General features: G+C 61.5%; 1 protein-coding gene across 1 annotated transcript in view; it reads left to right on the forward strand.

Moving 5' to 3' along the window:
• UBE2Q1 (ubiquitin conjugating enzyme E2 Q1) overlaps positions 1–8,850 on the forward strand; it is a 9,119-nt gene extending 269 nt beyond the window's left edge. Inside the window, 14 exon segments of the mRNA XM_034667691.1 lie at positions 5–51; positions 53–235; positions 2,441–2,545; positions 2,862–2,966; positions 3,525–3,575; positions 4,894–5,034; positions 5,233–5,317; positions 5,549–5,609; positions 5,707–5,797; positions 5,915–5,973; positions 6,057–6,105; positions 6,368–6,463; positions 6,693–6,759; positions 7,152–8,850. Of these exon segments, the coding sequence (XP_034523582.1) occupies positions 5–51; positions 53–235; positions 2,441–2,545; positions 2,862–2,966; positions 3,525–3,575; positions 4,894–5,034; positions 5,233–5,317; positions 5,549–5,609; positions 5,707–5,797; positions 5,915–5,973; positions 6,057–6,105; positions 6,368–6,463; positions 6,693–6,759; positions 7,152–7,183 (1,172 nt within the window). The 3' untranslated portion in view covers positions 7,184–8,850.
• The last annotated feature ends 3,878 nt before the right edge of the window (positions 8,851–12,728 follow it).

Below are 12,728 nucleotides of genomic sequence, written 5' to 3' on the forward strand. Positions count from 1 at the left end.
GGGGGGGGCCCGGGGCCGGGGCCCTGCCTGAGGCGGGAGCTGAAGCTGCTTCGAGTCCATCTTCCACCGCGGCCACGAGCGCTTCCGCATTGCCAGCGCCTGCCTGGACGAGCTGAGCTGCGAGTTCCTGCTGGCCGGGGCTGGAGGGGCCGGGGCGGGGGCCGCGCCCGGACCGCATCTGCCCCCGCGGGGGCCGGTGCCCGGGGATCCCGTCCGCATCCACTGCAACATCACGGTGAGGACCCCTCGGTGCGCGTCTCCGGGGCCCCTTGTCAGGGACTCGGGACCGCCCCGCACAGCTCCTTGCTCTCCGAGGACCTGGGAGGCCCAGTCCCCCGTCTCGGGGCTCGGCTCCTTCCCCGCGGGTTCCACTTGCTTCTGCCGCCGAGCTTGTGCCGTGCGCCCGGAGTCTGCCACGGACCCTTGGTGGCGAGGGGCGCCCCGACATATGGCGCCTCGACTGGCCCCTTCCGCTAACCCCATCGGAGGGTCGTGATCCGGCCCCTCGTGACTTGGCCTTGCCGCCTGCGAAGGCCCCTATCTTCCCCTGCTGTCATCGCAGGGCTCCAGGCCTCTGCCCTGAGGTCAGCTGAAGGGACCTCCGTGGCCTGGAGCCCTGCACGATTCAGTGATGCCCCCTGGTCGCCAGTACCTTTGACTTCGGACGTTGCCACCTGTGGGATCCCTGCCCAGGCACCTCTCGTGAAACCCCCCTTTGCTCCCTGAATATTACCATGTGGAGGTTCGCAGGTCGTGGACTCTTCCTTTTTTTCCTTCATTTGGTTCCCTTTCCATCCCGGTGTAACCTCTAGCTCTCCTCCTTTTGCCCCAGCCGGTAGCAGATCTGCCACTCCCCTCCTCTGCCCTGGGGTATCTCCAGTTGCTCTGGGTGGTTGCTTTTCCTGGTGATGATGGTGATGTGGGAGGGACCATCCCCTTGGTTCTGAGCAGTAACGGCCCCTTTTCTCCCCAGTGAACATCATCCCATGCTAGGCTTGCTGAACTGGGAGATGTTCTGCGTGTCCCCTGCCTGTGCGCCCTCAGACACCCCTGGGAGGGGGTCAGCGTCTGATAACCTGGGGAGGTTTAATACTGCATGGCAGAGCACTGATGCTGGCCCATCCTACCTGCTGTGATAGCGTTCTCCCTGCCAGGGGCGTTAGTAGGGAGCCAGGAGACAGGCAGGCTGACTGCAAACAGGAGTAGTCTGGGGAGAGACTGACTTGTGAATTATATGGTGCTTGGGGGCCTGATTGCAGTTTACGTGGTTCTTATTTTCTACGCCTTTTCCTCCATCAAACCAGGTCAAGGTGTACGGCAAGCTTCGCCCTGGGTAGGATGGTGCCCCACCGAAACGCATGTCCCATTTCTTCCTTCCTCCACTTTTTTCACACTAAAAAGTTGAGATTGAAGGACTGGGTGTGGTTTAGTGAGGCGAAGATTTGAGCATCTTTTTTGCAATCGTTTTTCCATCATTGAGGCTTAGCACCATGACAGAGCTAAGAACCCCAGTAGAAGCAGGCAGGTTTCCCTGATGTGGGTGGAAACCCCAGGAGCTGATTCTGCTCCTGGAGGGTAAGTTTGCCCCCTTCTAGCTGCCCCTTTAACGGCTGGAGTCCATCGACTGTCTTTGTGCCTGGAAGGAAGTTAGTGTAGGACGTTCTCAGTCAGACTCCCTGTGGCCCCTGTAAAGGAGACTTGGCCTGAACTGGGCCCCTGGGTTTGGGCAGAGGGGGAGTCTGGTCAGGCTGCATTTGGCACCGTGGTTGAGGAATGCTGGGAATGCTAGCAGCGTAGGCTTCTTCCTCCCAGCCTGCCATGTGGAGCCCTGCAGCCTACGCTGGGCGGAGAGGGTGGCAGCCTCCCAAGGGAGCGATGGGGAGAGCTGGCCTTCCAGGGCATCTGCTGGGAGTGACCCGGTGGGGAGAGTCTTCCTGCCGCCTTCTTACTTTTAGGTTTTGGAGACGAAATCTAGTTTGTGTCTCTCCTTCCCCAGCTAAAGTGAAAGTGATCTGCAGCCTTTGCTTTTTTTCGCATCAGTGTGATTGTGATGAGGGGGAATCCCTTCCTGAGCAGACAGTGGGATTTGAGGGGCAGCAGGGCTGGAGGGCTCTGTGCTGGATATTGGAAAACACCCACCGGCAGCACGGTGGAGAGGAGGCCCCCCTCACCGTGGCCAGTGTGGCTGCGCTTCCTCTCATGCTTGCCCTTGAGAGGAGAAGTCTTCAGGCGTTTTGGAAAAGACTCTCTCGGGGACGACGACTCCTGGTCTGGGGTTCACTGGGAGGCTGTTCAGTTAGATACTGACCTGCTCAGCTGGGCTTTTGTTGGGGGCAGGAGGGCCAAAGGGACTAGAAATGTTGGGGAAGAGAAGGCAGGCAAAATGTAGCCCTTCCCATGGTCTCCCATCTTGACCACTGCCCCTGCTCTTTGCCCTCAGGAGTCCTACCCTGCTGTGCCCCCCATCTGGTCAGTGGAGTCCGATGACCCGAACCTGGCTGCTGTCTTGGAGAGGCTGGTGGACATAAAGAAAGGGAATACTCTGGTAGGGGCCAGGGTGCTGGGGTGGGGGGGACCCTTTCTTGCTGTGAGGCCCATGTCACAGAGACACCCTGTGAAAGGGAGACGTATCAGGAGAGGGCACATCTGGGGGCACACTCCTCAGGAGGGGTGCTCTCTGAAGCCGGAGGGAGATCCTTGCGCCAGACCCAGCGTTGGCCCAGTAAACTCCCCCCGTAGCCACACAGCCCCCCAAATTCGGAGAACTAGGTACCACGTGGGGGTTTAGGAGCTCATCCGCACCCCTGTCCGGAGTGGATGGGGACGGAGCGTTGGACCCCATCGCGGTGCTCCCCCCCCAGCTGCTGCAGCATCTGAAAAGGATCATCTCCGACCTGTGTAAACTCTACAACCTCCCCCAGCACCCCGACGTGGAGATGCTGGACCAGCCCCTGCCGGCGGAGCAGGTGAGTGGTGGGGGCGCCCCGCGGACAGCGCTCAGCGGACCGCCATCCATCGATGAACCCCTGTTCATCACGACACACCTGCAGTAGTGGCTCCCCCCTTCTGGCCACTCCAGACACGTACACATGTCGTGGCTCTCGGCTTTCCCTCTCCAGCTGGGGCACTAGTGGCCTCACCTGCTGTCAGACTCACCCACGGGCAGTGCCTCCCGGGTTGAGAGGAAGGGGCCTTTTTACTATCAGCGGTAGCAGCGGGTGGCCAGACACAGACTCCTCGTTAAGGACCGACAACGTGCCGTCAGTCTAGAGGCGATAAGGGGGGGTTCTTGGGAGAATCAAACCGGGCTGTGTGAGGTGGGTGACACACACAGCCACCGTGCACCTGTACTCGTTAGCTCGTGGTGGGTGGAGAAGGACAGGCTGCCAGTGAAGTCACTCCCTGGATGTGGCTTCCATTCTGACCTGGCTGGCCGAGAGGCCGGGGCTCTGGGGCGGAGGTTGGAGGCCGCGTGCTGGGAAGCCCCTGAGGCCCTGACCTCTGCCTTCCCCTCTCCGCCGCAGTGCACACAGGAGGACGTGTCTTCAGAAGACGAAGACGAGGAGATGCCTGAGGTAGGGCTGCCCCCGGGACGGCGTTGGCGGGTAGCTTTTGCTGGCAGCGGCATCGAGCACCCGCTGTTGACAGTGCCGCCGTCTAGACTGGGGAGGACTCAGGACGGATTTACTGACCTGGAGGAGCAGCCAGTGTCGTAGGAGACGGGGCGCCCCCACCTGTGTCTTTAAGCCACACGGTCACAAGATGGCGTCAGGGGGCCTCGCAGTCAGACCCTTGGGCGCATCCTGTGTCTGGAGAGCTTTACCTGACCTCCCTAAGCTGCAGTTCTCGCTCGTCAGACGGGGTCGTAGCGACTCCCGCGTGGGGTTGGCGTGAAGGCGAAGCCCGGTGTGCGTGGAACGCGCCACGTGGGGTGATGCGTGCCAGTCTTGAGCTGGTCTCTGAAAGCAGATACTCTCGGGGAGTGTCACGCAGCAGTCAAGCGCTTGAGCGTCAGGGCCACGTGAAACGGGAGTCATGTCGTGGCTCTGCTGAGGCCATGTCGCTGTGGGCGTGATGGTCAACCGCACCGCCCGCCGCTGCCGACGGAATAGCGGTGTGGTGATTGTGAGGAGTGGGGGAGCCAGCGTGCAGCACCTAGTGCCGCACCTGGCACGTGACAGGCATTCCGGGGACGTCAGCCGCGAGGGTGACGATGGGGGGTTAGTATTAACCGCGTTCTGCCGGGGCGAGCAGCTCGCCGCCATGGCCGTGGGGTGGCAGCTCCTGTGTGAGGCGGAGAGCCCGCACGCCACCCCATGCGCGGCGAGCTAACTGCTTGCCCACCCGGAGAGGGTGAATGAGGGGCTCGTCTGTTCTTGACCCCTCCCCCCTCCCTCGTTCCGTGTCGGCAGCCAGTGCCTCCGCGTGCGTGATCCAGGCCCCGACAGGGCGGGCGGGAGACTTCTGACCCGGATCTCCGCTGCGTGCGGAGTCCTCAGCACTCCCGGGAACCCTAGTGACGCGGTGAGACGTGAGCTTTGAGTCACATCGTGTCAGGCCAGAGTCATTCTAGGAATTGCGGAGGAACTGTCAGTGCCAAGGGAGAGTTTTAGGGACGGCTGGAGCAGGGTCATTCTAGGGAACAAGACGGCTAAGTCCCTGCTTTGCCTTCCCCGGGTCCTTGTGTCATGTGTCATTCCGCCGCCTGAGACCTTCAGGTTGTGGAGGGAGTGGGGCTGAGACTCACTCCAAAAATGGAGAGGTGCTGTGTGCACCAGCCTGCTGGACACACTGCCGTTCCCTCGCCTGTGGCCGGACGGGACGGAGAGTGGCAGCCCCTCCGCACAACCCATGCCGTTTCTTCTCTCCTGCCACGCTCCCCGCCTCCCCCAGGACACGGAAGACCTAGATCATTACGAAATGAAAGAGGAGGAGCCAGCTGAGGGCAAGAAATCTGAAGATGACGGCATCGGAAAGGAAAACTTGGCCATACTAGAGAAGATTAAGAAGAACCAGAGGCAAGATTACTTAAACGTACGTGCTTTTTCTGGGAGAAGTGGGCAGGGGGCTGGTGGGTGTGGGCTGGGAGGTGAGGTAGGCCCTGGCACGTCCATCTGGGGGCAGACGCTTTGTTCGGGCGGGCTGCGGTGTGTCTGAGCCCGGCCTGGTCAGCGCACCTGCCCGGCCGCCCGGCCGTGTGTCTCCAGAGCGCACGTGTCCTCTCCCATGCAGGGCGCGGTATCTGGTTCGGTGCAGGCCACTGACCGGCTGATGAAGGAGCTCAGGGATATATACCGGTCACAGAGTTTCAAAGGCGGTGAGTGTGTGTCACAGAGGGGCCTCGAGAAGTTCTGGGACACGTGAATGTTGGTGAACCTTTCAGGGTACGCACACAGTGCCTCAAGCCAGTGGTTAGCTTTGGTGCGTGTCCATCTGGGGTGGACCTGGAGCCTTTGATCTTTGTTCTGTCCTCTTGGGAGAGGGATTGCATTGGGCTACTCACCCCTCGGACTTTCGTGACAATACCTGCCTTCTTCCCTCTTCCCAGGAAACTATGCAGTCGAACTCGTGAATGACAGTCTGTACGATTGGAACGTCAAACTCCTCAAGTGAGTGTGGACCGGGCAGCAGCCTGGGGGAGCTGGAGCCGTCACAGGGCTCCTGGGCGGGGACCGGGGGTCTGAGCCCACACTTCTTGCTTCACAGAGTCGACCAGGACAGCGCTTTGCACAACGATCTCCAGATCCTCAAAGAGAAAGAAGGAGCTGACTTCATCCTACTTAACTTTTCCTTCAAAGTAAGACTTCCCTTTGCAGCCCCTCCCTTGTCAGCCAGGCGCCGTCCTTGCCTCATGGGGGGCAGTCCCGGGGGGGGGACGCAGCCTCCTCTGATGTCATCTCCGTCTCTCCTGCAGGATAACTTCCCCTTTGACCCGCCGTTTGTCAGGGTCGTGTCTCCCGTCCTGTCTGGAGGGTGAGTGGCTCAGCGAGGGCGCGGGGCAGGGGGGGCGTGGGCTTGAGCGGGGCGCAGCCGCCCGACTGACTCTCCCCCCACAGGTACGTTCTGGGCGGAGGCGCCATCTGCATGGAACTGCTCACCAAGCAGGTGAGCCCGTGGCTCACCTGAGCCTGGCCAGCCTGGGCAGGGCGGGGCTGATGGCGGTGCCCGCGCACGCACCCGGGCGATGGGCGTCGCATGGCCCTCGTTCTGCCGGGCAGGGCCTGCTCTCGCCGCCCCGGCCGACAGCTGCTGGTGGCTCCAGGAGTGCAGGGCAGGCCCGTCCCGATGCAGCTGCTGGCTCGGGCCTGGGTGTAAGGCCCCCGCGGGAACCCTCCTGACCTGTCTGCCCCGTCGCTCCCCGTCCCAGGGCTGGAGCAGCGCTTACTCCATAGAGTCCGTGATCATGCAGATCAGCGCCACGCTGGTGAAGGGGAAGGCGCGGGTGCAGTTTGGAGCCAACAAAGTGAGGAGCCAGGCCCTGGGGCCGCTCGCGGTCAGGCCCGCCGGGATGCGGCCTCTGGCTGGCTGACGTCTCGCCGAGCGGCCCCAGGAGGGTTGGGGGGAGCGCTGTGGGGCTGTGGGTGGAGGGTCCTGCGGGGTCAGCGGAGCGCCACGCTGGGGTCTCTGGCTGGCAGCTGTGGAAGGGGGGCGGGGGCACGGCTGGCCGTGTTGATGGTGGCCTCCTGTCTTAGTCCCAGTACAGCCTGACGAGAGCACAGCAGTCCTACAAGTCCCTGGTGCAGATCCACGAGAAGAACGGTGAGCCGCGGCCAGGGCCCGAGGACGTCACCTCCTGCCAGAGAGCAAGAACCCCTTCTGTCGGTTTCTGAGCCTTTAGTCCCCGTTAGCACTGCGCCTGCCCCTGTTCTCCGGAGAAGGGCTGGAGGTGGTAACGTCCACTCCCTCCCTCCCCAGAAAAGCACCGTCTGCCCCTCGTATTTGGGGGGGACTCAGTGCTACCCTCAGCCCGACCACCCTTCCAGAAAGCTCATGTCATGGTGTCCTCTCACGGTGGGCAGTTTCCCAGTCCCCGCACTGGGAAGCCCTTGCTAGGATCTTCTCCCCCATGACCCTGGAGGCGCCCTCGTGGATGGGGCTGGGAGGGTGGGCTTGGGCCTGCACCCCGTGACTGTCTCCTCTCTTCTCTGCAGGCTGGTACACACCCCCCAAGGAAGATGGCTAACCCTGGAGAGCCGTCCCTCCCTCTTCCCCAGGCGCCACTGGACCAATTACCTTTGAATGCTGTATTCGGATCTCATGCTGCCTCTGTGGTTCCCTCCCTCGTTTTTCCTGGACGGGATAGCTCTGCCTATCGCAGGACAATGATGGCTATTCTAAACGCTAAGGAAAACACAAACACAGACGTGTTTCAAGTACTCAAGACTGACTTAACAGACCAACCAACCACCTGGCTGGAACCCCTGCTAGCAGGCATTCTTATAAAAGAAACTTTCGAGCCTCCTTATATTGCTGGAAACTCAGCTGTGCTCCAGACTAGAGCCTCCTTACCTATGCTATGGATTTTTAATTTATTTTCTCTTATTTCATGTACACTGCTTTTTTTGGTTACAGTGTATGATGGATGTGTATGAAAAAAAATGTATCTTTGGGAAAACAATTACAGTTTGTTAATTTGAAGATGCTGGTCTTGACTCATCTTTCTTTTTCTTCCCACCTCCCGCCCCACCCCCAACCCCCCCCTCGCTGCCTGGGCGGTGGGGGAGGGGCAGGGCCCCCGCCGCTTGGAGGAGAGGCTGCACTTTGCGGCGGAAGCTCGCCTGGCTCACCCCCAGGTTTCTCCCGGAGGCCCCCGGAGCGACCAGCACTTGTCCCCTCGGAATGCAGAGCCTGGCCCGCTAAACCGCAACGGAGCAGGCTGGAATGATGCCCTCGGTGCTTAGGACGACTTTTCTTACCCAGTCTCAGATGTTTCCAAATTTCTAAGAACAAAGTGAGGACGAGGCTGGAGAGGCCACTTCAGAGAACTGCTTCTAAATGAATGGAGGGGTGGGGGATGTGGGGCTCCCTGGCTCCCCTCCCTCCAAAAGGCCTCTGGCTGGCCTGGAGTGACTGCACAGACCTCTCGCTTCATCAGGCTTGCACGGGAAGATGGGCAGAGCTCTGAAGCAAGTTTTCCGGCTTGGAGAATTACGGGTTCTTCGAAGCCGCTCGCTTAAGGTGGGTCTTTCCGGAAAGGGTTAGCTTCCAGGGGCTTGTTTTGGGCACTCGGGGCCTCACCCTGGCTCTGGGAACTGCTGGTCAGGGGAGAGTGGGGTGGGGAGGCCGCGTGGTGCTGTGTGGACCTGCGGGGTCCAGGTGCTGCCTGCCTTGTGGCCAGCGAGCCTGCTCTGGGGCCAAGGCAGCCCCTTGGGACCCATCTGCCTGCAGACTGGGCGGTGGGCCAGAGGAGACTGGCGAAGGCTAGCGTTGGGCGGGGGGGCGCAGACTCAGGACCGTGGGCTGCGTATCTGCAGGCCGCCAGCACTCGGTCATGCTTTGTCGGAGACCCTGGCCGTTCAGCCGTTCCCTTCGGGATTCTAAGTGTCACTGCTTCGGGCGCAGGGAGAGGCTGCCAGCCCTGCCCAGTGCTGCCCTGACTGCCCACGCTCACCTGATTCGGGTGCTGGACACACGGAGGTTGAGATACAGAGGGGCCCTGGGGGAGACACTCCATAGAGCTGAAATCTGGGTCTCGAGGCCTCTGTGGCTTTCTGAACTTACCAGCAGCCCTGGCTGGAATGTAGATTGTGTTTTTAGTAATGTGTACTGTGAGCTGTCCTCTGTATAACGTATTTTGTAATGTATTTTTCTCATCTACCAAAGGATGAAACAAATAAACTTATTTAAATAGTTTGGCTCTAATAAAATTATTTTTTTTTAAGATTTATTTAACTACTCTCCACACCCAACGTGGGCTCAAACTCACAACCTCGAGATCCAGAGTCACACACACTACTGACGGGGCTAGCCAGGCGCCCCCCAGTACAATTGAAGGAACAGTGGGGTCCGCGTCCACTGGCATGAAAGGAAGCCCCAGCTCCCAGGAGCCGGCAGCACCGACCAGAAGAAAACCCTCCACCTTTTCCGTCAGACTTAACACTCCCCTTAATGACGTCCGTGAAGGGTCCTAAAGACGCTACAAAGCACAAAAAGAGATTCGAGGCCCTAACATCCTGAGTCAATGCAGTTCTCTCCACTAGGAAGACAAGGAGAGCTGCGACGAGCTCAGGTGGCCGGCCCACACCTCACTCTGGGGTTTATGGGGGGCCGAGGGAGCACGCGGGTGCGTGCACAGCGGCTTCCAACCCACTGCAGCGGGTCTGACGACGCGGGGCTGGGGAGCTCGGAGCAACACCCCGACTCCTGAAGCATGCCATCATTTCTTCACCACCATGCTCCTTGATTCTGCTCTGGAATGCCAGGAAAACTGAGCGGTGGGCCCCTCTGTTCTCCGGAATCGCTTAGGGCAACTTGTCTCGTGCTCTAGGGGTGCACAGAAGAGACGTGGGGAGGACCCACTGGCTGCCTCTGGGTTCGACCTCACTTGGAAGCTTCGCGGGTGTGGCATGGGCAGAGTTGGGGCACCTGTGACACATGGAGACCTCTCTCTCCTGAGAGGTGAGCTGGGGGCGAGGCCAAATGGGGGTCGAAGCAATCGCGGGCACCAGTGGCCTTTTCACCCCCAAGGCCTCAAGAGTACACCGTGCTTGAGGACAGGGAGACAGAACGGGACAGAGAAGGGGCATGATGATGGTGTGTGACTGGATCGGGATGTGTGACTGGAAGAGCGAGAGTCTCAGTGGGAAGGAAAGCCCCCCCGCATCCACTCATTCCCCCCCCCACCATAATCTCAGCTTGGGCCCAGGCGGCCTGCCCGGGAGCCCCCAGGGCGGGAGGGAGGGAGGACAGTTAGATACAGGGCAGTCACCTCCAAGGTCTAAGCCCCGGTGATTTTCCCTTTGCGGGTGCGATGGAGAACCCAGTACGAACTCAGTGTCTGCAAAGCTCAGCACCGCAAGGAAAGCTGGGTGGCCCGAGGTCAGGCCGGGGGGGNCAGATGGAAGGGCTGTGGAGGTGGGAGGGGAGGGCAGAGGAAGAGCAGATAAAAGGAGGCCTTACTGCTGTGCCTTAAGTTGTTGCAGGGACCTGGGATTTCACATCGTCCAGGGGGAAATTCTGAGGACACGAAACTGCTCGTTCAACTCTGAGCACATTCGCTGGAGGCTGGAGCGCAGAGAGGCCTTCGCCCACTGAGCAAGCTGTTCCTCCATGGGGGGGGCGCCGTTCTCCGAGGCCTCCCCTCACTCGGGTCCCCCCATCCAGGGCCACTTGAATGCATGAGACTGGCCACACAGAGTCCAACAGGTCCATCCCCAGCCGTGCCATTTTGTTTTTAGGAAACATGAGGACGTTCCTGTCACTTTTCTGAGCCTTGTTGTCCCCCTCCGTAAAGGGGGAAATTGGCCCGCCTGACCTCTCAGAGCCACCTCAATGTCCACACAAGAGCTGAGCACCCCCCGACCTGGGGTGGGCACTCCGGCCCCTCCATCTGTCTGGGAGCTGCTGTTCGGGGCACGGGGCTCCTCTGCTTACAGCTCTCCGACGCCCACGCAGTCAGGTGCCTGCCTGCAGCTCCTGGGCCCCGGCCGGGAGCCGGTCACTCCCCACACTGTGCAGCAGGGCCCAAGATGACCTCTGGGGTGCCCCCGCCCATGGGGCCCACGCCGCTTGCCCCTGCACGTTGTGGAGATGCCTTTCCATCTTACTTCCTGTGTGCTGCTCCTCCTGGTCCTCCAGAGCGCTCTCTCGCCCGCTCACATCTCACCGAGCCCCAACCTTGACAAGAGGCAGAGCAGAGGCCTCTTCCTCTCAAGGATGTGAAAACAGGGGCCCCAACAGGTGTCTGGATATAAAGAAACAGCACGTCAGAGGCCCCCGCGTCCAGTGCTAACCCCCATCAGTGGTTTCCAAATCCTAGTTTTCTTCTACAATGGAACCCTTTCCCAGAGAAGTCAAGCAAAATTCAATGTACATAACACAGACGAAAGCTGAGCAGCTCTGGCAGAAGTGGGGGGACGCCTGTCCTCTCCCTCTGTACCACAGAACTCGGCCTTCGGGCAGCACCTGCGGCCCCTCGTAGGGGTGAAGCAAATACGCAAGGGGCAGCTCCAAAAATGGGGAGAGCAAAAAGACACTGACAGGCACCCTGAGGCCTCTGCTGCCCTCTGCTGCCCCCTGCTGCCTCCTGCTGCCCCTCGGCTGTCCCCTGCTGTCTCTCTCCTCCCCCCAGATGTCCCCTGCTGCCCCCATTGCCCCTCAGCTGTCCCCTGCTGTCCCTCAGCTGTCCCCTGCTGCCCTCTGCTGTCCCTCGGCTGTCCCCTTCTGTCTCTCTGCTGCCCCCTGCTGCCCCCAGCTGTCCCCTGCTGCCCCTCAGCAGTCCCCTGATGCCCCTCAGCAGTCCCCTGCTGTCTCTCTGCTGCCCCCTGCTTCCCCCTGCTGCCCCTCAGCTGTTCCCTGATGCCCCTCAGCTGTCCCCTGCTGTCTCTCTGCTGCCCCCTGCTTCCCCCTGCTGCCCCTCAGCTGTTCCCTGATGCCCCTCAGCTGTCCCCTGCTGCCCTCTGCTGCCCCTCGGCTGTCCCCTGATGCCCCTCAGCGGTCCCCTGATGCCCCTCAGCTGTCCCCTGCTGCCCTCTGCTGTCCCTCGGCTGTCCCCTTCTGTCTCTCTGCTGCCCCCTGCTGCCCCCAGCTGTCCCCTGCTGCCCCTCAGCAGTCCCCTGATGCCCCTCAGCTGTCCCCTGCTGTCTCTCTGCTGCCCCCTGCTTCCCCCTGCTGCCCCTCAGCTGTTCCCTGATGCCCCTCAGCTGTCCCCTGCTGCCCTCTGCTGTCCCTCGGCTGTCCCCTTCTGTCTCTCTGCTGCCCCCGGCTGCCCCCAGCTGTCCCTTGCTGCCCCTCAGCTGTCCCCTGCTGCCCCTGCTGTCTCTCTGCTGCCCCTCGGCTGCCCCCAGCTGTCCCTTGCTGCCCCTCAGCTGTCCCCTGCTGCCCCTGCTGTCTCTCTGCTGCCCCTCGGCTGTCCCCTGCTGTCTCTTTGCTGCCCCCTGCTGCCCCCAGCTCTCCCTCAGCTGTCCCCTGCTGCCCCCAGCTGTCCCCTGATGCCCCTCAGCAGTCCCCTGATGCCCCTCAGCTGTCCCCTGCTGCCCTCTGCTGTCCCTCGGCTGTCCCCTTCTGTCTCTCTGCTGCCCCCGGCTGCCCCCAGCTGTCCCTTGCTGCCCCTCAGCTGTCCCCTGCTGCCCCTGCTGTCTCTCTGCTGCCCCTCGGCTGCCCCCAGCTGTCCCTTGCTGCCCCTCAGCTGTCCCCTGCTGCCCCTGCTGTCTCTCTGCTGCCCCTCGGCTGTCCCCTGCTGTCTCTTTGCTGCCCCCTGCTGCCCCCAGCTCTCCCTCAGCTGTCCCCTGCTGCCCCCAGCTGTCCCCTGATGCCCCTCAGCAGTCCCCTGATGCCCCTCAGCTGTCCCCTGCTGCCCTCTGCTGTCCCTCGGCTGTCCCCTTCTGTCTCTCTGCTGCCCCCGGCTGCCCCCAGCTGTCCCTTGCTGCCCCTCAGCTGTCCCCTGCTGCCCCTGCTGTCTCTCTGCTGCCCCTCGGCTGCCCCCAGCTGTCCCTTGCTGCCCCTCAGCTGTCCCCTGCTGCCCCTGCTGTCTCTCTGCTGCCCCTCGGCTGTCCCCTGCTGTCTCTTTG

Source organism: Ailuropoda melanoleuca, chromosome 8 (genome assembly GCF_002007445.2).
Source record: "Ailuropoda melanoleuca isolate Jingjing chromosome 8, ASM200744v2, whole genome shotgun sequence".
NCBI lineage: Eukaryota > Metazoa > Chordata > Mammalia > Carnivora > Ursidae > Ailuropoda > Ailuropoda melanoleuca.